Genomic DNA, 27,370 nt, shown 5'->3' with positions numbered 1-27,370 from the left:
GGAAGATGAACACCTGGGTTGGGTGTGGGCCGGCTATAGCATCCACGATTCGAAGAGATAGGCTCCCAACCACGAGACACCCCGCGCTGACTCTTGGTCAGTAACGGAGAAGTCCTCTGCCTATGTGTGCGTGTGTGTGTGTGTCTATGTGGGTTTCGTCATCACAAACCTGCCTGGTAGGTCATTAGCAGAGTCGGACGCTTGGCCGGACGTTTGGTAGGTTGCAGGAAATGCCAAAACCACACACACACACACACACACACACACACCATACCTGACGCATTCACTGAATTAGAACAGGTTGAGTCTGTCTCGTCTAGAAGCACTTTGTAACAGCGATACCCCGTCATGAGGAGGAGGAGGAGGAGGAGGAGGGAGAAGGAGTGAGTAGTGGCCGTGTGGCATGTGGATGCAACTGCCTCAAACTGAGAGGTATCCACATTGAAGTGACTTGATATGTACTATACAGATGGGAGCTCGCGGCGGCCTCCTCTTCCTCCTACTACCCCAGCAGCAGCCGCTGACAGCGCCGATACATTCCCCGTCGAGTGTGGATGGCAATACACCCCCGTAGACTCCTCAGATACAGAAGCCGCTGTGTCAGTCTCCTCCCACCGACACTGCAAACCGCGAGCGCCATCACTCAGCGGCACCGACGCCCTGCGAGCGTGTTAAGAGGGTCATCTTCGCCGATGGGTTTACCGGAGGCTTATGTGAATTTGCTTTCAAAAACCAGGTTTTTTTTTTTTTCTTTTTAAGAGAAGTCAGGTGAGGTATCTTTTTTTTTTTATATTTGAGGCGGACGTTTGAGGCGGACGAGAGGAGAATATTTCTGGTTATAAACGGAAGAAAGAGCGGCATACATGCAGACCGAAGAGGATCTCGGTCTTCAAAGTTAACAACCGTGTGATTCGTCCGCTTGACAGCCCTCACAACGTAGTGTTCCAGTGACTGGCTGGGAAAAGAGTCGCCTCCGAAGGTGATCACTCCATCTGAGTGTGACAAGTGGCTGAATGAACCCAACAACCTGTTTTCCTTGAACGCAACATTCCATGTTCCTTAGACCCAATAACCCATGTTCCTTGAATGCCATAATTCATGTTTCGTGGATCCAAAAATCCATGTTCCTTGAACCCAATAACCTTAGTTCTTTAAACCCGACTACCCATGTTCATGGAACCCAAAAATCGAAGTTCCTTATACCCAACAAACCAAGTTCCTCTTACTCAACAATCCAGGTTCCTTAGACCCAACAACCCATGTTCCTTGAACGTAATAATCTAGGTTCCTTGGATCCTACAACGCATGTTCCTTAAACGCAATAACCTAGGTTTCTTAGACCCAACAACCCATGTTCCTTGAACCCGACATTCTAGGTTCCTTAGACCCAACAATCCATGTTCCCTGGACCCAGCAATGCAGGCTCCATGGAACAGTTCTTGGGTAAAAGACTTGTGGTATCAGAACCTTTCCTTAGGGAGCCCTACTTCCAGTGTCTTGTAATGACCATAGTATATGTCTCTGACCCAGGCACTGTACCATGTTTGATTCGTACCATATCTCGTGTCCGTGGCTGTTACATTGAATCTCCTTTCACTGCAGTAGTGGGACTACAGTCCAGAAATTTGGGATGTGTGTACGAGAGAGTGGGGCATCTTAGAATTGTCACATGGTTGGTATAGGGACTAGAATCATTACACACACACACACACACACACACACACACACACACACACACACACACGGAGGTTCAGGAGGCAGGTGAACAATCTACCATGTCTGTTCGGTGAAGTAGATCATCATTCTTGATGCACCAAGGGCAAACAGTGAGCGCAACACGTTCCGAACATCAGAATATCGCCGACCGTGAAGACACTTAGAAAATTCAGCGCCATGACAGGAGTAATTTCGTTCTTGACCAAAATGGCGAAGCTTCGGGCTGCGCGCGCCACTCACCGTCAACCACACGCCAGCTTTCTTAACGTCATATACCATCCGAAGACATCCTCCGTCCCCTGAAGATGTCTTGCACGAGGCGCCTCAGATTTACTTTACAACGTCAGTTCATTGGAGGATTCGTACAGAAAAGCTTCTGATATCACTGCTTGTCAGTACCTCCTCCCCTGTAGACTCGCTCGAACGTCGACCGTAAAGGGAAAAGAAATGATAAAATTAGATCAAATAAAAGAAAACGCTGCGGGTAATAGTCATTCCTTGAGCACCTGACGAGTAGGAATTTTTACCCAGTCTTCAGCATCAAGATCATGAAAGTTCTCGACGACATAAACTGGAACCCAAAAATCGAAGTTCCTTAGACCCAACAAACCAAGTTCCTTGAACGTAATAATCTAGTTTGTAATTCTTCTCCACTTTGTAATTCATTTATGTCTCTTTTCATCTACTGTAATCATAATATAGTTCCACAAAAGCAGCTCCGGGTGGAATGAGAAGTTGAAATTTTAAGTAGTCATGCAATGACTCGTGCTGATAATCATGAGCCGTATACATAGTATGTATGAGGTTAGGATTATGTCCCTGGCACACCCTCCTCTCTCCTCCTGAAGAAGGAGGTGTTGAAGATCTTTCGTGCTGTGATGACGCTTTGACAATGACAGCCTGAAGGATCCTCTGCTTGCTTCGTGCCGGTTTATTGTTTATTATGCACCTCAGACTCGTCCTGTGAGCGGTAGCGCAAAAGGACTACAGGGGTCACAAAAGGTCTTCCTCAGACCCCAGTGGCAACCAACCATCCAACCGTTTTAATGATGGACTTCCCTTTTGAGACTGAGGACTTCAGTCAATATGTGAGTTTACAATGATTACGTAGCTTACATGAACGAACCCAACATCCTATTTTCCTTAAACTCTGTCACCGACTGATGGTAAATGTTAACTCCAGCCTCGAGATGATTAATCACAAGGTAAAGCTGCCTCTCCCTTGTGCTGAGGACATTATCAATGATAACATCCTTCTCAACACAGTGACTCTCGCTTGATAGAAACCCAAAGGGAAGAAATAGAAAAATAGGCAAGAAGGAAGTAGACCACCGTTCTCAGTGACTCTCCTCAACGTCAGATCACAAGTGCTTTTTACAAACTCCAGTTTTTTTTTTCGTTCCCCCGGGCTAACATTAGCCAGCCGACCACGCAACCATTCCCGAGCTGATGATCGGCTAGGCTACAACTTACCCCGACATGCAAGCGTCGGTCGCCAAGAAATTTCGTCTCCTAAACTTCAGTAATAAAAAAGAAGGAAGAAGAAGAAGAAGATTTCCTGTAATGGAATATCAAAACGCGAACGCTTAAAGTGGGCCAAATCACAATGGCAGGTACGCCATAACGCCTATGTCGATCGTAAGCGAATACCGCTAGACTTATTAAATTGTATCCTCTACTACCGACCATCGTCCACCGAACCTAGGAGGCCTCAACCACTACCTACAATACATATGTTTACCTAACAATAACTCACATCTATCTCCGAAGATGACGGTGATTTCTGTAATGATATTCGTTGCGCTATAACCAACACAAGCCACGTCGTTACTTGATGATAGGAAGACTTTGACTCATTTGAGGAATATATATATATATATATATATATATATATATATATATATATATATATATATATATATATATATATATATATATATTGCAAGGGATCACAATTTTGCTCGTGATCAAAATATTCCTATGGATCCGCGGGGAAAATGAAACACGATAAATTTCATTTTCCCCGTGGCCTCATAGGAATATATATATATATATATATATATATATATATATATATATATATATATATTTTTTTTTTTTTTTTTTTTTCCTCGGGCGCGCATACCTACTGCCGCAGAAATCTTTTCCTAACACGCACAAGTTGAACGTGACCGCTAAAACTAGGCCCTGGGCGGCGAACGTCCATCGCCGGGTTGCAAAAGTTGAATCCTCTGGACGCGTGACGAAGGCTTTTTCTCTTGACCCCGTAATGCGGTTGTGGGGGACGCGATGACCTTCATCCACCAGATGTGATCATCTTCATCCACCAGCTTTTTTTCTTATTTCTTTTAGGACACACTTGGTTATTAGGGGAATATATATATATATATATATATATATATATATATATATATATATATATATATATATATATATATATATATATATATATATTGGAAAGGATCACAATTTTGCGCGTGATCAAGATATTCCTATGAGTACACGGGGAAAATGAAACACGATAAGTTCCCAAGTGCACTTTCGTGTAATGATCGCATCATCAGGGGAGACACAAGAGAGAAATATAAATCAGTTGATATACATCGAAGAGACGAAGCTAGGACGCCATTTGGTAAACATTACATTACATTCAAGCTTTCGCCTTCTCAGAGGCATGATCAGGAATCTATAAAAAAGAAAAACAAATGCGTCACAGACTTGGATATGTAATGGGAAACCCAAAAAAAATATAAAAACACTTGGATCAGTTTAGAAATGAGGGATTGATGACGACGAGGGACTGTGTTAAGATAAGATAAGCGTATGAAGATAAGCGTATGAAGATAACTTTAGATTGATGTGGGGTTACGACGAGGGACTGTGTTAAAAAAAGATGACCGTATGAAGATAACTTTAGATTGATGTGGGGTTACGAGAGGGTCGATGATTGGTAACACTTAAGCACTTACCTGTGATGAGACCAGTGAAGGAAACTAAGAAATTCTGGCGTAGAGATGAGCAAGTCGGAATACGCGTGTGTGTGTGTGTGTGTGTGTGTGTGTGTGTGTGTGTGTTGTGAAAGAAAACGGAAGAGGGTATACTATGATACTCAATTTTTGTGTACGCTGAAGCTGGACGATCATGAAAAGATGGTCTCTGATTCCTAGGTCTATTGATACGCACAGCTGAAAAGCCGAAGGAGCTGGAGGGAAAACGTCAACATTGTCCCTGCTGATGACGTCAGTGTTCTGTTCCGAGTGTTCCCTAAGTGTTAATGACGTCATGCTATGTTCCGCGTGTCCCCAACTGCAGAAAAGAAATATTCAGACATCGCCCTTGTTCTAAAATAGTTGCCCCTCTGCTCATGCAACCAAATGGAGAGATTACAGAGAATTTTTTTCCTCATGTTAAACAGTAATACAGCTGGTAAGGTGAAGGTGTGGACGAGATAAGCGGATGTCACATGCGATCCTGTTTTGAAACCTGGTAGGATCTGATGTCAAGCGTGTGTGGTTGTTAACCTTAATATATTGTTCAAAAGTTTCCTAACAAGAGAGACAGAGAGGTTAAGGCCGAGGTGTGGTAGCGTTGCAATGGTGAGACACTTTTGATATGGTGTGATTTCTATTTGTGTCTTCATGCAAATATAATTCAGTCTTACGAATGATCTTTTCTCTGTAATATAATGGGGACAATTTTGCCTTTCCACATCTCTAAGAAAGTTGATCTCTTTATCAAGTAAAGAATAATCTATTTAGATATTGTAAATGCTCAAGTTATCTTAATATCAAGTCTGCTTTGTATCTAGAAGGTATGAGATTTTCCATGCGCAGATGTGACGAAAATATCATTCGGTCTGTGTAAAATATAGACACCAGAAGTCCTTCTTAACATTCAGCGTCACAGTGACATGCATTTATTGGATACTGTGTTCAAGAAGCTGTCGTGTTCGGTACTTTAGACCAAATATAGTAACAAGGTCATAAGATCTTAGCTGAAGGTCTTTCTCCATGTCATTTTTGTTTGTGCCAACACTTCAGAATATTTGCTTGGGTATGAAGAAGTAGACTTGCAATGGCTTCACCTTTCAACTCCCTTTGAAATCTTCAATTATGACAAAATATAACTCTAGCAGCCATAACCATTGAATATTTGAACTGGATTCTCTCCATGAGCCATTCACGGCGTAGTGATGATAGATGGTGGGAATTGGCAATGGAAGCTATTGAATTGGTGGTAAGAGGGACAGATACAGATCCTGCAGCATTTTAGGCTCCCACCCTAAAAGAGAAAGATTGACGGTGTTACGAAAACACTAGAATCGTTCCCACTATTTATACCTTCCTTGTATATTCGTCCAGTAATTATTTCTGTCATTGGTGGAAAGAGAATCCACATATCAGTTACCTTTTTTATTATTAAGGATTCCACACTAAGTACAAACACACGAAGCAGAAGCAGAAGGGATACAGGTTATTGTACATACAAAGTCAAGAATTATAGACACAATACTTTTTCTCTCATAATACGCAGTTTCTCACATATCATTCTACCCTAATCTCATCTCAATTAATCAAAAAAAGAAGGCAATATTTCATGTATCTGTCTAAAGAAAATGTGCAAGAATGCTTCATATGACAGAGAATTTGAGATAGTGTTCCTCTAACCTTCACTAGAATATTTGTGTATGTCTGGTTGTCATTACCTATTTGCATTTACTTTTTTGTACTGTACGGGAAGGGAGTTTTACACTCATGGTGTCCCATCTCTTGAACATTTCTCTGCTATCATAAGCCTCTTAAATCCACGTATGCTGTCTGCATTAAGCATGTCCTCAGTCATTTGGTTCTATCCATCCACCACTCTTATACTGTAAAAGTATTTTACTTTACGTCTTTTTTTTAATGTTTCTCATAGGAATATATATATATATATATACATATATATATATATATATATATATATATATATAGTCTACACCGTCGACATCTTTTAAAACTTCATTCTTTTCTCTGTGTGTGTGTGTGTGTGTGTGTGTGTAAAGCCTCGCCAGGTTAAGCCTGGCACGGGATCATGACAATGGCGGCCCGTTGCCATTACTGACACAGGTTGGGTGTGTGTGCTCGGGGTGCCATTGCTGGCACAGGTCGCGGCCCGTGTGTAACTATAGCGTAGTGGGTTCCTCAGTGTTTGGGTGTGTTGTTGAAGAACGAGGGATTGCTTCATACCAAATAAATTCGACTGATTTGGTTTATTCACAATTCTATGACAATACAAACATTCGAATGTAGAATCTTTCAGCCCTAAAAAGTAGAAGTAAAGTTTTTAGTATTGATAAATACAGTACAAGTGTAACGGTTCATAACCATAAAATAAGATTATGTAATGTGATAAAAACGATAATAAAGAATATAGTTTGATTAAAAAAAAGAACCAGACATAAATTCTGTTGACTACACAGAAGCACAGACTCGGTTTTACGGGTCAATTAGCCGTCTGGTTGGGTTTTAGGCGTATCAATAGACGGTTATCAATGACATGACATCAACGTTGACTTAAATCCACTAAAATATAAACCTTTAACACCTTCCTCAGGTGTTAAGGATAATCCTAACACCACTTACATTCTTAATATATACATGGCCTTTGATATCTTACAGTCATACAGAACTTTTAAACTACTTCAACGAAAACATAGGAAAATAAGATACATTTTGACTAAACTATCGTCATTATAACTAAGAGACAACACCACAGGAATGCGCTTTGGTGCAAGTCATTCCAACAGAGACAATTACGACAACCACAGAGGTCAGCTACAATCTAGAACATTGATATTTGTCAATAATAACATCACAACAAAAAACATCTTATTTCGATAAAACCAACAACTTCAAACATATATATTTTTGCTCGAAGTATTATCGACAGTTTCTGCATATCTTTATGTAAAAACAATATCAAAAACATATCATTCGTTACAACATTAACATTCACGTTAACTGTGAAAAATTATCTTTTTCTAGACACTGTTAACTAAGAAATAGAATGCATTTGGTACGTGACATCCCACCATTGAGATAAATAACCATATTTCAGTGATTGATAACGTTTTTTCATCTAAAGAAATCAAAAGGATCACTATTTTCTTTGCTCTCGTATTACCTTTTTACATTTTGCTGCTCAACTGATATAGTGTTATCACCATCGCCCTTATCTCTTATTCTGTAGTAAATTCAGCTACCACTTTTATACAGGGTGTGATACCGTGCAGTCTTGATAACGCAACGGTTAATACATCACTGTTTCGCTATGTTGTTTTGGTGAGCATAAAACCCATAATCAAATCTCGGTGAAGATGCATTACACTGATGTTAGCAAAGGGACACAAACAGAATTTCTGTTCAACTTTCTCATACGGCTAGAATGGGTATACATCGGAAGGGAAGGAGACTCATTGTAAAGTATACATAAGGGGTACTACAAGTGTAGATATAAACAAAAGGGATATATATATATATATATATATATATATATATATATATATATATATATATATATATATATATGAAAAACAGCAGCTACAGCATTAAACAAAGGATGACCACAGATATATACGTATATATGGTAAACTCGGACAACCTCCAAGTACAAAACTATAGTGATACAGGAGGTTGTTTGGTTAGTTATGGTAGAGAACATTGCAAATATGAGTAAATGCATATGTTTGCATATTGTAAACATGCATATAAGGTGATGATACTGAATTTGTACACTGCACATCTAATCATATGGACATCAGACAGACAAACTACATTCTATTCCGTATTTTGGAAATAAATGCATACATTATACTTAAGTCAACAGTGATGACTGATATAGGAAAAGAATCGTTACGACGTAAAGTGTGAAAAAAGAAAATAAACTGTGATTCGTAGAATGATATAGAGACTGGACTGTGATCCTTTTCAATAAATGACAACAACGTTAACATATTACCTTCTAAATTGTATAATTATCATACAGCAACACTGAATTATACCTACAGAAATTATTCTTAAAGTTGCCAAATATGAGCCCAAAGGGAAACATTTATTGCCTGATTTTTCATGATTTAAGAAAAAGCACTTGAGTATCTTTCTTGTTAAGTAAACATAAAGAAATAGTCACACAGGCAACACTGCAGCGGTCTGACCGCGTCCAAGCCGACGGAGAAGGAAACAAGATGGAACGGTAATTTGTGGTAATATGTTCGCGAGAGACGTGTTTCTACGGCCCAACATTCGGTTAAGGTGTTGAGGGAAAACTGACGATGGTCTAGTGAGGGAACGGGAGACGCCTTTATAAAGATGGGATGAAGTTTCAGGTGAGGTGAGATAGTGAGATGTGAGCTGAAGGTGAGTGAGAGGGAGGAGAGGTGACGTATTGGCCTGTGTAAGTGCACGCGAGGTCCCGTCATGACTGATACTGAGTGATAACCTGAGCATTGAACAGGATCTGGAGGACGAACTTGCTTCTGTACCCTTTTTTTCATCTGACTAACGACCCGTCCGCAAGTCTTCTGATGTTTATAAAGCCATGGAAGCTATCGAAGAGGTCAGCAAAAAATGTTAAAGTTTCTCCAGGCATTGCCGTAGTATGGGTAGTTCCTATTTTTTTCCTTTAACGAAATCAAGTATGATTTATATAACGTTGATTCTATTGGTTTTCATTGTTGCATGGTCGGTATTCCACAAATCATAACACAGAATTATATAACTTGATGAAAATATACATGTACTTTGAATTTTACTGGAGTTTTAAATCATTAGCAGCTGGCTTGAGGTCACTTAGACTACTTTTTGAAGCAAAAGTCAGATATACAATGTACAATAAGTGATAAGGCGTTTACTATTTAATTGGTTATTTGAGCTTTAGGCTTTTCTACTGCCAGTGTCAGTTGGCCGTACACGTCAAGTTATAACCATCAGTTGAACAATCTTGAGATATTCATGATGATTCTAAGACCATACACTCTCCCAGTGCATATATAGTTCTTGTGTTTTCATTGGTTCATAGGCTTTAGGCCTATCTATTGCCAGGCCAGTAAAAGCCCATCAGCGTCAAGATATGTAACTACCAACCTATGAATCTTCAACACCCTCAGGCGTAAAAGACATTTCGAATGCCACACACACACTTTCCCCGTGCATGCGGTACAGAGCAACTTCGTTTACACACGACTTCTCAACATCATTTCTTTCTGAAGACTCAATGGTATAGCTTGGGATCCGCTCCTGCTTATACCATTACACACTTTGTTGGACATATCGTTAGAGATACCATTGGGCACGCCATTGGGTATGTTCTTTGACATACCGTTACATAAACCGTTCATGATTCTCCTTGAGACGCCAGAAGAGACGCTGCTCACGACCCCATCTGAAGCACATATGGCCGCCTCGTGAGTGTAGTCACTCTGGATTCCAGTCATTTTCGGTTTTGTCTGAAAATACGTTAGAAATCAAAACCCTGATATATATATATATATATATATATATATATATATATATATATATATATATATATATATATATATATATATATATATATATATATACCATTGCATCCTGTTAAATACTAAAGTAACTATTCATAGTAAATATGAATTTCTGTGAAATACTAAGTATATTCATGGACATGGCTGGTAGTGTGGATGAATACAACAATATACCTAATCAGTATAAAGTTAGAACATTAGTAAGCTGAAATAATATTTTTCCTAGCAGATTTTTTTCCCCAGTCTAGCCAGATGAATCTGATGAGTGTCAATAACATGTCTAAGTGAATGATATCTATGACGTGTGTTGTTCCTGCATGATACAAGGATTAAGCTATTTAGGTTAAAGCAGTTAAACAATATATACAAGCATAAGACGAAAGTTGTATCCTAGAAGAGAAGCGCTTTAAACATGTAAATACTTAAGAACACAAATCTAAAGCTATTTTTCTCTTGGAGAAAGACTCTGTCAATACTTGAATAGAAAGAACATAAGCCAAAACCTGTTTATGTGTTGAAAAAGAATCTTTCATCGTGAAAATACGAGCCCAATGGCTGTTTCCTAAAAGGGAAAGACTGTAAATGTAGGATGAAACATTGAAATCATCAAAAAAAATGGAGTTCATGTTGATTCACTCATTCAAAATTTTACGATGAGAAAGATTTCAAGAATTGAAACATGATTTACGTCATCAATCCTTAACTTAGCTCTCAGCTGGAGGAAGACTATTAAAAACATTTGAAAGATTCTTCTAATCCCTTCACCAGGATGGTACAGACTCAAAGCATCGGGTGTGAACTGTGACCTGAAACTTTAGGATTATGTCGACGACAAGTCATCAGTAGCTAAGAATTACGTTAATGGAGCTTGAGGGGGTTATACAGTCGTGTTCAAGGGTTGTGCCGTCGTGCTCAAGGATCGTACAGTCGTGTGTGAGGGTTGCACCGTCGTGCTAAAGAGTTTCATGGACAAAACGCCACTGAAAACGTGGTCTAGAGTCGTTTTGTGTGTTAGATACGAGGGGATCAGAGCAAAGGGGTACTCCTGTGTTTTTGCAAAACACAAACTAAAGAGAATTCTTTTGTTCTATCATATAGAATGAAAAACATGGACAAACAAAAATCTAATTTTCCATTTTACCGGAAATCTGATGGAAAAAAAATGTAAATTGTTTTACTACTCATAACATTAAGAATAGCTTGCATGATTTTTGTCTTTGGCAATGAAAATTTTTATGTTACTACTATGTAACGAAGAATAAGTAGATGGTTGGAAAAGTTTTTCCTCGGCTAAAGTGGATTAAGAAATTCGAAATAAAAACAAAGAACATTTCCATTATGAGACTCTCCATATCACATCCGTTTCCTTATAGTTTTCTTTCCATCTTTTTGATGTTAAAGTGCTGTTCTGTGTTATTCCGTTCTGTTTCGACATTTATCCAGACCCCGTAATCTCATGTAAGCCGAGTAGGTTCGCCAGAACAGTATGTCAAGCCCTTTTCTCTACTCTTCAGTCAGTCGAGAAACACTGAGAGCTCACAAGAATACTGGCTATAGGAGCGACATAATGACAGAGCAAACAGGATGGCAGGAGGCAAGGGTTGGAGTACCGCAAATGCAATAGTTACTCCTAAAACTTGAACGGCCCTTACAATTTTTTACAAGGAAAAAGTAAGAAGTTGTAGGGAGACTATGAGATTCTGGCAAGTAACTTACCTGTTGGCCCCTGTTCCTGTAAGCTTTGATGTAGAAGTCAGCGAAGAGGATGAAGAACATGACGGAGATGAAACCCACCCACCTCATCAGGACGGGTGGCACTTCGCACTCAATGAACACCAACTGCAACATGTGTGGCTGGTTAGTGGGTGTTCATATCATCCTCCCTCTGCCTTTTCTATCCCCATGTTTCCTCTGTAATCCAGTTTCCTCCCTTTCCTTTACCTGTTCTCTCTTAGTCTCCATCACTTACACCTACCCAAGATCAAACATATTCCTTTATAAGAGAAAAAAAAGCTACGAAATAATTTAACATATTATTTCCTTTGCTGCGAGAGGACCAATGGATATCACAACATACCTGTAAGGAGTGGAAGAAAACGACGGTGAACTGCAGCATCTGGAGGCTAGTGAGGTACTTCTTCCACCAGAGGTATGGCCGGACGCTGGGACCCATGGCTGCCAGCAGGTAGTAGGTGTACATCACAATGTGGACGAAGCAGTTGAGGAACCCGAAGAATGTGTTGTGACCACCTGGAAATACAGCAGGTGAATGTTATCTATGATCGAGGAATTCAAGCTGAGGTACGCTGCGTAATGATAAGGTGGTGAATCCTGGACATATTAGGTAATAACTGTTCTAAGAACGTGGAACTAAAGCCCAGATATGTCGCGTGATAAATATCACGCCTATATCTCAAGCATGATGAGTTGTTTAACATCGGGTTTATCTGTTAAAATCTACAATTTTCCCAGTGTTTCTGATTTATACAAATAAGGCCAATTATGCCAAAGATAAAAAAAAAAAAAGTCATATAGAAATCATTTCTGAAACCTCCGGTCTAGGAGGACCTCTGTAAAACTGAATATGGTGACCAACACCCAAAATGGCCCCTTGATAAAAACAGTTTACTTCAAGTCACCAGAACTTCTTTATTTTAAAGTGAATTTACCTCAAATTTGAATCTTAGCCGAATGATTGTCAATTGTTTATTATCTACTAATAGTTTCCCCATGGGCCATGGAGGCTCATGGTTGCATCTAGCTCAGTATCAGGACACAGTCTCAGCTTTGAACAGCTACGGTATAAATGCTGTCCATACTTAAGCTCAATGGAGAACAAATTTCCGTAGTGGTAGAAAGAGGGACAAGTTACTGACTTTTCTCTCTGGTAATCCATCGCTCATCTATTCATCCAGGGTCAATAACCACACCCTACACACCTCCCAACACACTCATCTCAAACAACACACCACTCCAACGCACCCATCTCACATGACGCCCCCCAATATTCTCATATTACCAGCCTTCCTCACACCGGAGCTCACCTGGGTGGTAGCGGACTCCATACCAGGTGCTGATGGGCATCAGTGTGTGGTGGCACATGTGTAGCAGCGACATGTGTTCGTATTTCTTGTTGAGAACGAAGAATACCTGCAACCATTAAGTACGTTTATCCATCAGTCCTTTTTAAATCATCATTTCATCATTCAAAATATTGAATCATGCATAGTTTTGGTATCATATCTATCTACATGATTGTTTTAATCAGTGTGATGAATGTCGAAACATCTTTTTGCATAGTCTATATCATATAGCTAGAGAGAAAATAACTTAGTGGAAAGCTAATAACATTGACGTTGTCAGTAAACAGTTATCTAGGGAGTAATTCATACGGACTACTGGCATCAACAACAGAATACCAAACAGTAGATGAATGGCAAATAAATGAGAGTAGATTATGCGATTCTGACTGACAGAACACACTATGGCATTGCCCAGCAGTTCTCACCAACTGACTTAAAGGAGATATTACATGTACTGGAATCCTAATAAGACCTAAATATAGATATATATAACCACTGAAGAAGTTCAAGCCCACAAACCACCAGGTAGCCACAATATGATTGTCCATAAGTGTTCATTGGACTCCTACCAACGTAATGTGGACACTACTTAGCTGAGAAAAATCACGAAAGTCATCACTGGATGAAATAAAACCTATCAAAACACACTCGCTTTCAGCAGTTACCTCTCTCATCTAATATTTCATTGACGACATAAACCTTGGGTCAGAATAACCCAACATCAAGGGCCACTAACCGTGTCAATGAGGTCGACGTACTTGGAGAAGTGGTACCAGTAGGCGCAGTGCATCATCTGCAAGACGGAGGTACTCTGAGTTACGTGAGGAGGAGGAGGAGGAGGAGGAGAGGTACTTCACAGTGTGATAATGTAAAGGAAAATGATAGAGAGAATGGGTAGCCATGGGTCCATCTTCTGCAGCGGAGAGAGAGAGGGGGGATTGGAATCTAGGCCCTATATCTTAAATCACACTGGATTGTTTTGGTACCTTGATACGGAAAATTATAGTCATATTGTAGTGAATTTTGCCTCCTTATAGTTGAATAGGGGATGAGTTCTATCTGTGGGTTTTCTCGTATTGTGTGAGACAAGTTATACACTTAGTGAGATACATGGTAGTGGAAATGTTTGTATTTTGAAGTATGTGTTGTTTAGTGTTGTTGAGACAGTTTTTCTTTTCTATTCAGACAGTTCGAAGTGAGTCGGTTTAGATATAGTAGGTTCAGAGTTCAGACTCATTCATCTACATATTCAGCAGCAATTAAAGCTTTGACCTATTCCCTGTAGTCACAAGAATGCAACTTGCAAAGTATGTTTCGAGGTCTGATGACGATTTACTTAATTTGTGCTCTGCAAATAATTTTCTAAGCTGAACACCTGAACGCTACTGAATCTATTGCTTAAAGAAAAATAAATCATAAAGATGATTAATGGTCACTGAGTCAACTGCTCATAAACTATAGTATGAACAAAGCCATGTCAAAGTACATGCATAATATCTTTTTCCACAAATACCCGAAATTAATCGTATCACACACGAAATTTTAATTGAAATAAACCCTTGAATATCGTTTTATAAGTGAAAGAGTTAGCTTTGATCTAGTGTAACTATCAGTAAAAATGTTCTGGATAGTATCCGAAAAGGGCAGAGACTTTTAGACTAGTCCCCCTAATAGATGGTATCGTTTTCTTTGATGCTCTGATTTCTTTCGTTTTCTATGAATCTTCTTGTCTTCACCGCCAGCAAGTTACCAGTTTGTGTATTTCACACCTTCGTCGTGTATGTGTATGTGACGAGTCTGTCTAAACATAGGGTATGTTTACCCCGAGACATTTGGCAGGTGACTGGAGTGAGAGTTGACTTATCTCTCATAATTCAAGCGGAGTATTCCCCTTCAAAGCAGCGTAGAGTCACAACCCTGCTTAAGCACAACACGGAGGAGATTAGAGTGATATACACAAGTAAGTCAGAAATTATTCGTGGGTTGTGTATGACTCAGTTTGGCCGTTTGATTCTATACCAGTCCTAGGCCTCTCATAGTGCCCCAGGTTTTCTGGTACTTATTTTCATTACTAGGTCTGAATATTCAAGACCTATAGACCTGTAGTAACACATGACTGTATTATGTATGTAGAATCTGCGTGTCGTTGAGTGTTTGGTCCTCACCGTGACGGCTTTTGGGTTGTTTGAGTAATCACACGTCTGGCAGATGAAGGAATAGCGCCCGAACCAGCCAGCTCTACCAGCCTGGAAAAAAAAGGAAAGTCAAACACAACGATGATCACTAACAAGCATTCATTTCTCATGAGTGATTTGATGGTAGTATAACATAAATCCTAGTAAGAAAGCTGATCAAGTCATAATTTTAACTGATATTCCTGTCCTGTTGATGAATAGTTCGTACGAAATCGGCAGAAAGCGTAAATTAAATCTTTTGATGTCTTCTTTCTTGATTATTTAGGACATTCGAAGGAAGTTTTTTTTAATGATCGTTTGAATATGGATGTATCACATATAAGAGCCTTCAGCGCCAACCGTCGATAATAAGTGAATAAATGAATTCAAAATAGGATTAGCGAATCTTCGAAGTAATGCTTGTTGTTTATCGAACACACTCGAGATACTGCAAAGAAAAAATCGATTAATCAGTTGCTCCTTTTATAAGTTAAGTGTTAGCCTTAAATGTTGGTTTCGGAGACAGATTAGATAATAATACGAGCGATCTGAAATGTTTAATACGATACGGACTATTTCGCTAGTGTATTTCATTTACCAAGAAAGTTTAAAAAAAGAAAAAAAAAGTTGTATCACACCCGTGGCAAAGAAAACGAGAATAGTCACTTACCTCGACAAAAAGCCAGGTGGAGAACACGACTTGGCAGGCGTTGTAATACATCATTATGGTCCTGAGACCTGGTATAGGCTTCCTGTTGTTCATGTAGAATGGACCCACCCAGGTGACGGCGGCCACATAGAGGAGGGAGACGGTGAGGGCAGGTAGCGGGGAGTGCATCAGGAGCCACGAATCTTGTCTAGGGTCTGGTGTCATCTGTTTGGCCACCGTCAGTTGCCCATACAAGCAGCTAAGCACGGTGATCAAAGCCGCCCAAAACCCATTGGACCTCAGCTCCTTCACTTCGTCTGTTCAGAAGATTAGATTTCATCTTTTATGATACTTGTGTGAGTCATCAAGAAAGCCTTGACTGATATTGTCTTTCGTTCTAAGAAAACAGAAATGAAGGCGGAAATGTAGCGACAAAGCGTGGAAAAAGTAGTGTTTTATGATTGTCTTTAGGATCTGGGAATAGGAAAAGATATTAAAGCATTTCAAGTTACTTGAATACTCACAGGCGGAGGCAAACCTTAATCGTTGTAATATTGTTGCAATATTTCTTTCGAGTCTTGACATAAATCCATGCGGCTCATGAGCTTGTTAGCCACTTACAGTGGGAGTCTATGTCGATGTATAGTTATCCTTAGCACCCGACGAAGGTGTCAAAGACCTTGTGGTTGGTGGATGTAGCCTAACGTTCACTCTATCATTAATGACCTTGGCGGTTGATAGGCCTAATGCCCAAGAACCCAATCACCGGTAGGCGGCTGCCAACGCAAGATGCTATCTCAAGTGGGTGCAGGAATCCATAGCTGGTGTGAAGCTAAGATTCCAACTCAAATGATAGTGTTGTATTGCGAGGACCAGCCGACCACACCGCCAGCCGTTTTTAATTCAGGCGTAGGTCTGTCCTCATTCGAAGAATTCGAGTTGTTTTTTCGTACATAAGTCGGCTCTGTAGACATCACAGGTTTGTGATCTGGTACTTAAAGTGTGTGTGTGTGTGTGTGTGTGTGTGTGTTCCTTTTTACAGTAACCTGACGACCCTACAGGAACCTAGCACTCATCTTTAACCCCTTGAGCACATTATTATCCTTAGGTATGATGGTAAGACCTTTCGCCTGATTTTTTTTAATCATGTCAATGACCAGGCCATAAGTAGCACCGTCGTGCTGAAAGGTCGCCCCGTTGTGCTGGACAGGGAGTATCTTATCACTGTCTGTTTAGTGTATCTTGAACCATTACTATTGAATAGGTGGTGGGTGATGTTAACTTAGGATTGTTATTCATTTACACACATCACCCTCTGCCCAGTGAACTACGCTGAAGCAGAATCTTCCAGGTTTATAATAAAAGGACATTTCAAGTGTCCTGTTTACATACCTCGAGTTGATTACCATGAGTTTAGGATCGTCATTCACAATTCTCTCACACGTAGCATAAACTGCTCTCCTATGCACACGATCAGGTGTCAGTTACGTTTAAAATCCCTGACCCTGAGTCGCTTCCTATTGTTCTTCACTTTACCCACGTACACCGTACGGTGGTTGCGGTGGTCTGTACCCCGCATAGCTGGGTCTGGCAGCCCTACCCTACCTCACAATGGTGTTTCCGAGGTCTTCTATCCCACACCTTAGTGTGGCTAGGCTGCCGTGTTGTTCCCCCCCGTTAGTATACACCATGTTGTAACGATATTCATCTTAAGGATGATGCAGAAGATTTGCCTCGTCACCAAAGTTTATTTTTGTGCAACGAGAAAACCTTTCCTCGAAACTATTGTGTGGTAACCTCATCATTGTTTATGTAACGCAGACGAACCATGACGGAGCGAGGCTGTCTAGCGGGCGAACTCCAGCCAACTGTGTTGAGCGAACGGCATATCTTTGGCTAGGGTTCACCACCACGACTCGTAATTATTGTCGGTAATTCAGCAAAGTCACATCAGTAATCAAATTAATAATACTTTGAGGACTCTAAACCAGACATGAAGACTGCAACAAACGATTATGGGTAGTTTTTTTTTATCAGGTTGTTTGTATGGGTAGAAGTTACTGTTATTTTGCTGTGATAGAAATCTATAAGGAAAAAATAATGTTTTCCACGAAGTATGTGCAGAACGCCTTCCCCTGTATATTGTATGTGACGTATATTGCAGATCGTGGCTCACTGCCTTGTAGGTGCTTATAGCTAGAAATACAACATACGATTGTCAGTATCAGAAGATACAGCGTTCCACGCTGTACTCAAACGCCGAAGATAAAAAGCGATTTGAGCTAGTTTCACAGTGAAAATAGCCACTATACTTTTTTTTTTTAAGGATTTTCAGTTTTTCTCGTAGTAAGCGTGGTCAGCATTGGACATGGACCTCAGAGTAACGAGTCAACTGGAAATCTCACTATGATTATCATCCAAATTAGGTTACCTATGTAGTCTTAAGTGGTCTACTTCCTAATGTGGAGGTGCGTGAAGAGCAATGATGGTCAAGTGTTTTAAAAACATGTGACTACAAGGGTCGTAGGTCTGTTCCCACCGGCAGCCTACGCGAACTGGGGAAGGGAAAGTTAGGTACGAGTCATCATAAATGTCTCCTAATATGTTCCTGAGCGTCAGCTTAATATGACACTGGCTGAAATTGGGAGAAAATTTGCATTCTCTCCGTCTGTTCGGATACCACCTAACTAGAAAGTTACGAGCCTCTGCATTGATTATGAATCACGCGTGAGCTAGCTAGGATTCGAGTGTTGGACGAGGGTATTTCGCCTGCTGTGCACCCAGATATTCATATTCCCCTCCGGTTTGATCGTTAGACAATAGACTGTGGTGTATTTTGAAATATTGTAATTCTATGTTGATACACGGTATACCATTTTAATCATATAACCCCAGGGCCCATTTTAATGGATATCTGTAACTCCAAGACTGCGCTGTATCCAGTAGGAGGGAAAATATGGACTCCCTTAAGCGTGAGAAGTTCTTCGGCGAAATTCTACTCGTTTTCGTCCATTAACGATAACGTAACTTTCCCAAAGGTGACTTTTTTCACCCCCAGCGTAAGCACATGAAGGTGGAGTCCGGTTACGCCTAATATATGTATGTATAGATGTAGATAGCTAGATAGATATAGATGGTGAAACCGTGGTGGTTACGAATGGTAAATACAAATCTTTGTGCCATCCGTCTACCATAAAAAAAGGGATTCATTTACATTTTTAATCCGATTGCTTTGTTTAGCTAGGTTTCCAGGCCATCGTCCATTTTTTTTTTTTTTACTCCCAACTTTCTTTCTCTTTGAATTATTTTTCCTTGATCAAACTGGTTCGTGCGACAGTTCTTTGTCTGCCAGGTTCCAGTTTTTACAAAAAAAAAAAAAAAAAGGAAAAAATACGATTTGACTGTTTGTAAGAAGTATGTCTGATGGAGTCTGACCTACCACGAATTGCTGGTCATCGTTAAACCACTTAGGCACCACAAGCGAAGCTTCAACACGACGTTTTACGTAAAACCCTTGGCCTTTGACCTTACCCTTGGAGTCGGGTCATTGTACCGATAGCGCAAAGTTCATTAAGCCTGACCTATTCATAAAGGATTTTTTTTTTTATCAATTGCCTGTTACTTGAACACATGACATTTTTTAAACGAAATTTCATCTCGGTTTTATCATTCTGACATATATGGTTACGTTAGTTCTCAACCGTACACTAACGATAGTTGAATTGTTATCGAATGGTTTGTTGGTTATTTGAGCTTTAGGCCTATCAGCTGTCAGGGATAGTAAGGCCGTCAGTATCAAGTTAAATCACAGACCCACCCCCCCTTCCTTCCAAAATAAAAATGTAACATGTTCTTTGAGCTTTCTTAGATCATGCAAGTTTACAGTGTTACTTTTGTGCTGAATTGCTTTGATATTAAATGAGGACCTTCTTTGTACTATGTCCTAGATTATCATTGATGAGTTATTATTATTATTATATATTATTATTATTATATATGAATACTGATGATGATGATAATACTTATGAAGATTAGTATAAGTGATAGTCATTACGTTATTATTATTCTTGTTATTATTATTGTTATTATTATTATTATTATTATTATTATTATTATTATTATTGACAGTCATTACTTTATTATTATTATTATTATTATCTATTATTATTATTATTATTCTGTTATTATCATTATTCCAGCAACATGCTGCAGGTATTCATCATAACATTAAGCCTCGAGAAGAGCAAGTGAAAGAGAAAGTTCGTTCCTATAATCAAAGGTCATGGAAAGGACGTCTGAAAGTTGTGTGGATGGCATACATGATTACCGTGTTACAGACAGCCACAACAAACACACACGTTCGCCCGGTCCAACACAGACACCTTTCTACACAGACAACCCACACCAGCCCCTCAGACTACATCACAGACATCAGCTATTCAGCTATGTCTCACGCTTAAGGAGTATGGGATATATATATATATATATATATATATATATATATATATATATATATATATATATATGTGTGTGTGTGTGTGTGTGTGTGTGCAATGAGAGCGTGTATGGTCTTTGAATTAACCTGAATACTTGTTGAAGTTTTACCGTTGGGTGTCATTAATAACCTCGGTTGTCAGTAGGCCTTTAAGCCCAGATAGCCAACCTACCAACAGAGTGGCAAGTGAACCAGAGCTGCCGTCTTGTGTACCTTTAACATCCTCTTTTGGGAGCGGGCGGGGTGGCGGGTGGGGGCTGCTGTGTGACGGCGCCATCTTGGAGCGCGAGGCGTCGCTGCCGCTCTTGTTGACGTCCCGAACCTTCCTCCCTCCTGAAAGTACGAGTTGCATGACTGGGATATTCTGTATACCTAGAATAATGATTGAAGACAGTAATCTTCTCATTCGTCAACCTTTATTTTACACCCCTTTGTAGTTTCAACACAGACATTGTATCTGTTTTTTCTTAGGCTAAATAGACACGACAAACAAACTTATCACATTTAAATTCCACAGAATCATTATTTCAGGGAAGGAAAACCACAAGACAGTCTTTCAGACGTTTGCGAGACAGCACATTAACGATGTAGATGGTTTAAACAAGCAGTAGAAAATCGTAGAGAAATTAAGATATTGGAATGAGACTCTATTGATACGAGGGTACGTGTCGGATCAGAGAGCCGAGATATTGATTGTTATTGAATTGTGATTGTATTGAATTATCTTGCACTCGACCCATAACCGCCCTTTAGACGTATGTGTCCCAGTTTACTGTCTATTCTTTCCACTTCCTCAACCTCACGTAGGTCGCTGGCTTAGGGTCCACAAACACAGTACACACACTCCCCATCTCACACATTGCATTTAACGACACAATTCACGCGACTATATACTCTCGACTCCTAATATTTTTTTTTTTTCCTGTAGTGAGCGCTATGCACTAGCCTTGCCAAATGTCAAGAGAATCTGTGTTACTGTTTTCTATTTAGAAAGCAGGAGCTTCCAGTTTTTATACCTGACGTCGTCCCATTGTATCCTGTCTTTTATTTCAAGGAAGTTGGCGATCAAGACTCTCTCTCCCGGCCTGGGCAGTCGCGTGTATAACATCTCTCTGTTGAGTGATAAAGCCAGGTCGCGGGTTCGATACAACCCTCCCTTCCCCCCACGCACGCCTGGGGTCAGTCACATGATTATCTCTGGCTCGCTCACGTCAGACAACCCAGTGTACAAGAGACCCACAACTGAGTATCCTCACAGGAGCAAGACCTCGTCCAGCTAGGAACAGGTTAGTGATAGCTACCGACTCGTTTCCACGCACAGCTGCTCATAAAAACTCACTTCCTGTGGGTGATCTCTTCGAAGAGATCATTTTGCATTATACTGTGTGGGAGAATCAACTGTGGAAGGCTATTTTCGAACTCCTCCCATGTCAAAACCTTTTATGACCGTCATACATTACGGACGTACTGATATATGCATTCCTGCATTTAACTTCATGTATATATACGTATGTATGTATAACTATGTATTCATTGTGTGTGTCTCTCTCAGTCTATCTATCGTTCTGTCTCTCTGTCTATGTATCTATCTACCCGTGGTCTCACACCCCTCGTAGTACACCTGTGTATTTCCTTCTCGAGCTGGGAGTGTACCAGAGATGACGTTCTACCTGTGAGGCTTCATATGATAATGTCCATCAGGTTCGCTAAACGTCACCGACTTGGTCATGTGGGCAGGGTCAAGTCGAGGACATCTGGACGAATTTTGTCGTACCAATTAGGTCAGGATGAGCCATGGGCTGGATGAGGCAAGACAAAATGACGTAGGTCAGGTTGAACCAGACTAGGATGACCCATGTTAGGATGACTTATTCCAGGACAACGTAAACCCCGGAACAAAATAATCCAGGAGAAAGTTTAGTCTTTTTTTTTTTTTTTTTGCACGTCGAATCACGTTTCTCTCCTGTTTCTCAGTTGCCCTACGACAAAAATGGACAATGATCATGAACAGACTAAACTTTCTCCTTAACGAAATTGTATCATCCAAGTGCTATATACTCTTATCGCATCTTTGGTTCAGTAGGAAAATTACTAGAAAGTTAATTGCAAGGCAAGTATATTGGTTGCTACGTTGGATGACTGACTTGATTGATTAACCGAGTCTTGACGACACAATCAGAGGGTATTTTGTCCCCCTACACAATGTGTCGGGCCGCCTCGGAAGCAGTGTCAGTGTCCGGGTGAGGACTGGGTGAATCTCCCACCCTCACCAGATGGTGTTGAGGTATCTGAGGTTTGCACCACAACTTGGTGGCCGTGCCGTCATCTCTGCCGCCTCATCAGGACAGGAAATGGCAACACATCGGAGTGACCTTAGTGAGGATTCCGACCCCAGGGATTCGCAGCGCTGCGACCCTTGAACACGACGGTGCGACCTTTTGATTACGATGGCTCGGCCTGTGATCTGAGCCTTAAGGGTCATTGAGCCTTTTTTATTTTTTTTAAATGTCTTTCAAAAGGGACTGTTTACCTCAACATGGTTATTCCTCACTGGACAGGTCTTACCATGTGCTCAACTCGCAAGCTGTTCATCGAGCGTGGAAGGGGGAAAAAAAAAGACAGTACGACAGACGGCTTAGTGTCGTCAACTCTCCCTAGCTGTCGAAGTGCTTGTGAGGAGAAACCTTAGTGTTTGCGATGCAATCATCTTGGCCCAAACATGGTGCCAAGTCTTGAGGCTTTCTCCTGTTGCCTTCCTGTTGTGGGAGGGTGCGAGCAACGTAGCCTTACTCTCTCTCTCTCTCTCTCTCTCTCTCTCTCTCTCTCTCTCTCTCTCTCTCTCTCTCTCTGAGGGACAGGTACGAGAACCTAGGGGTTTTAATCGGCACGAAACTCTTCTCACACCAGAAGTGCCCACACCACGCCACACACGTCCCACACCACGCCACACAAGTCTCACACCACGCCACACACGTCCCACACCACGCCGCACACGTCCCACACCACGCCACACACGTCCCACACCACGCCACACACGTCCCACACCACACACCGCACGTCCCACGCCACACCACACCACACGCCTCCCACCTGGAGAAACAAATTAGAATGTTAACTCTCGCTGGACAACGACCTAATGTATTTACTTTCGATAACGAGTCGAGATTGATGCCTCGCATATGTGACGCTTGCATTATACATCCTCGTGGCTTGACTCGTTCCTCGTCCGCCCTCCCCCCGACTCACTGGTGATGGAGAAGTGCTTCATCATGTCCCTCCCTACTCGTGGCTGGCCCACCTTCCAGCTTATGCCCCCCTGACTATGAGAACTCGCCAGGTCACCCAGCGGAGAGGAGAATGTTCACCGAGATAAGGAACGACAGGTCAGGTCAACCACCTTGCTGAGAGTACAGTGCCCACCAAGAACGACAGGTCAACATCCTGCTGAGAGAATACAGTGCTCACCAAGAACGACAGGTTAGCCTTGCTGAGAGTACAGTGCCCACCAAGAACGACAGGTCAGCCTTGCTGAGAGAATACAGTGCCCACCAAGAACGACAGGTCAGCCTTGCTGAGAGTACAGTGCCTACCAAGAACCTCAGGTCAACATTTCTGAGAATACAGTGCCTACCAAGAACGACAGGTCAGCATCCTGCTGAGAGAATAGAGTATTCGCACGACACAAGGCACTGCAGGTCACCAAGCCGAAAATGCTGTCCTCACGCTGTAGGAGGAGGGAAAGGCGAGGGGGGAGAAAGGCAGGCGGTAGGAGAGGGGGAAGAGGGGGTTGGGAGGAAGGGAGGGGGGGTGTCAAGACACCAGGGAGAACCAAGCAAGAAATAAAAGAGAAAACCACCGAGGCGAGGTTCGAACAGTCACCACTCCAAGAATGTTGGTCACCGACGCAGAAGCCGAGTTGATCAACAGGGATTTCACGGGTACAGGAGGAAAGGCATGACATCAGACGCGTAAGCCACAGAGGTAAACACAAGATATGAAAGTTAGGAAAAAAAAAAATAGATGTAGAAAAAAAAAAGAAAAAACTTGTTTTCAGCACTAGGAAGGTGGCCGTTGCACCGGTGTGATGGCTGAACCCATGAACACGACGGTGCAACCCTTGTGTACGATGGTACGACCCTTGAGCACGACGGTATAACATTTGTGTACTATGGTACGATCCTTGAGCACGACGGTATAACTCTTCTATACGATGGTGCGACCCTTGAGCACGACGGTGCAGCTCTTGTGTACGATGGTACGACCCTTGAGCACGACGGTACAACTCTTGTGCACGATGGTACGATCCTTGAGCGCGGCGGGATAACTCTTGTATTCGATGGTACGATCCTTGAGCACGACGTTACAATTCTTGTGCACGATGGTACAACCCATGGGCACGACGGTACAACCTTTCTGTACAATGGTACGACCCATGAAGACGACGATGCAATCTTTTTGATTGATGGTACGACCCCAAGCATAACGGTACAGCTCTAGGTTCAGGCCAGATCATGCCATCATACCCAAGGGTTGTACCGTCGTGCTCAGAGGTCGTACCGTTGAGTTACATGCTTTTAAAGTACTTTTTAAAAACCCCTTAATTGACAGGCTCTCCATAATATAGTATGTGGCACCACACACCCTTTGACACAAGGTATGTTGCAACACTCTCTCCTTGATCTATGGTACAAGGCAACACCCAACACTTGACATGAGGTATGAGGCGCCACACTATCCTTAAAGCAGGTATGAGACACCAAACTCTCCATGATGCAAGGTATAAGGCAACACCCTACGCTTGACACAAGGTTTAAGGCACCCGACTATCCTTGGACGCAAGGTACAAAGCACATAACTCCCCTTAACACAAGGTACATGATACCACAAGGTATAAAGCACCACACCCTCCTTGACACTTGGTATAAGGCACCACACCCTCCTTAACACATTATGTAAGGCACCACACCCTCATTGACACACAGTGTAAGGTAGTAAACACTCCTTGACGCGTGGTACAAAGCAGACCTAACTTGACACATCATATAAGGCATCAGACTCAACTTGATGCAAGGTATAAGGCACCACACTTCGTGACACATGGTATAAGACAATCACACACCGTGACACAAGGTACAGGGCATCACACACTAAGGTACAGCACTGGTCATGCATCGCCTGCAGTACCATGGTACAGACTGTAAGACACGGTACTCACTGTATCAGAGGCACCACACGGGCGTGGGGGTAGACAGGCTGTGAAGCAGTACACGGGTGGGGTAAACAGTCCGGAAGGCACCAACGCGGGTAAGGTAGAGAGGCTGTGAGGCACCACAGATCACGAGAGACGTCTGATACACCAAGGCCGCTCCTCAGAAAAGTATACCCAACCGACAGCGCACCTCACTAGTTCCTGTTCTGGACTTTCTCTGGAATGAGCCGTGATCGCAGTCGCTCCTTCAGCCACGTACAACCACCGCAACAGCACTGTAGATCACTGACCGTATACGTTTCACACTGGAGTAAAAAGCCCGAGTTCGACTACGGGTTACGGGTCTTCCTCCTCCTGCTGCTGCGTCGGCGGCGGAAGCAGTGAGACAACTCGAAGGCGAGGACGATACCATCCACTTCCCCGCAGATGTAACACTGGACGCCCGAGTGTGGCTGGACCTGCCCCAAGCCCTGCTGAACACCTCGGCAGCCGACAAGAAAAGTGGGGCGGACCCGCCGGCGGCTTGGTGGAAGACTTAACCCTCTCCTTCCTGGCTAGTCCCGCACCTGCGCACTGGCCGCGTGGCTGGGAGCTCATTTGCTACACAGAGGTAACAGCAGCCAGGCGCACACACACACCCATGTCGCTCTGGTGACATACCCTCGAGAGACTGGAATGCCTGTAACGGCTTTGGTACATACACATGACGAGCGACGACGCACCTTCGACAGGCTATAGCATCTCTGATGGCTGGTTGAACGTGCCCCACGACAATTGACGGGCAACTGACTGACATCCAGCAGCCGACGCACTCCTGAAAATCATATGTCGTCGGGAGCCCACATATATGTGCTCCAGAAATGACACGAGCTCGTGACCGGGCGTACCAGACGGTGGTATCACACGCGTGTGTTCAGATGTAGGGTAACGTAGCTGGCATTGACATGGGGCAGGGGCGAGCCGCCGGCAAGGCAAGCGGACGTCAAGGCTTCCAAAAAGTTGGCAGTCATTTAAAGCAAAAACCGTCGCTTACCGGAACAACGCCAAGTGGTCAGTCATGGCGGCGGGGGTCAGTTTTCTTCATCTGCTCCCCCAAAAATAGATACGTGCCAACGTATGCTGCCCTGGTGGCACCGACGCTGCAGAGGGTTTTGTGAAGAGGAAGAGTGGGTACTGGAAAAACGTGCACCAGATGTACGTACGCGTTCTAACGGGTCATCGACCTGTGGCTGCTCTCTGTATCGAGATGCCGGTGTGTGTTACCTCAGCCGTGGACCATCTTGTGGTTGGTTTATTATTTAGTCATAAAGCCTGACTAATATCAAGGCCATTTAGGCGTCAATTGTCAAAGTTATAACTCCCAGTCAAGAAATAATTATCTTCAAACTTCCTTCCACTCTGCCCATGTGGACCTTGAATATATATATATATATATATATATATATATATATATATATATATATATATATATATATATATATATATATATATATATATGCTACCGT

General features: G+C 41.9%; 1 protein-coding gene across 1 annotated transcript; it reads right to left on the bottom strand.

The window, feature by feature from the left end:
- Positions 1 to 6,113: 6,113 nt before the first annotated feature.
- Positions 6,114 to 26,554, bottom strand: LOC139754076 (very long chain fatty acid elongase 7-like). The gene is made up of 9 exons (XM_071671122.1): positions 25,872 to 26,554; positions 20,870 to 20,989; positions 16,183 to 16,478; positions 15,504 to 15,584; positions 14,075 to 14,131; positions 13,300 to 13,405; positions 12,333 to 12,505; positions 11,972 to 12,094; positions 6,114 to 10,201 (listed from the first exon to the last, which is right to left on the bottom strand). Exons 2-9 carry the CDS (start codon positions 20,931 to 20,933, stop codon positions 9,929 to 9,931), a joined length of 1,173 nt encoding a protein of 390 aa, XP_071527223.1. The 5' UTR covers positions 20,934 to 20,989; positions 25,872 to 26,554; the 3' UTR covers positions 6,114 to 9,928.
- Between the last annotated feature and the right edge of the window lie 816 nt (positions 26,555 to 27,370).

The sequence above is a fragment of the Panulirus ornatus genome, chromosome 16, assembly GCF_036320965.1.
Source record: "Panulirus ornatus isolate Po-2019 chromosome 16, ASM3632096v1, whole genome shotgun sequence".
Taxonomy (NCBI): Eukaryota; Metazoa; Arthropoda; class Malacostraca; order Decapoda; family Palinuridae; genus Panulirus; species Panulirus ornatus.
The sequence above is the reverse complement of the archived record's forward strand: the minus strand, read 5'-3'. Positions and strand labels throughout refer to the sequence as shown.

Coding starts and splice junctions, on each gene's coding strand:
- LOC139754076 (XM_071671122.1), bottom strand. CDS start 20,933: ATGGCGCCGTCACACAGCAGCCCCCACCCGCCACCCCGCCCGCTCCCA. Junction 16,479..20,869: donor CCCAAAAGAGGATGTTAAAG/GTACACAAGACG, acceptor TCTTCTGAACAG/ACGAAGTGAAGGAGCTGAGG. Junction 12,095..12,332: donor TTTTCTTCCACTCCTTACAG/GTATGTTGTGAT, acceptor CACATGTTGCAG/TTGGTGTTCATTGAGTGCGA.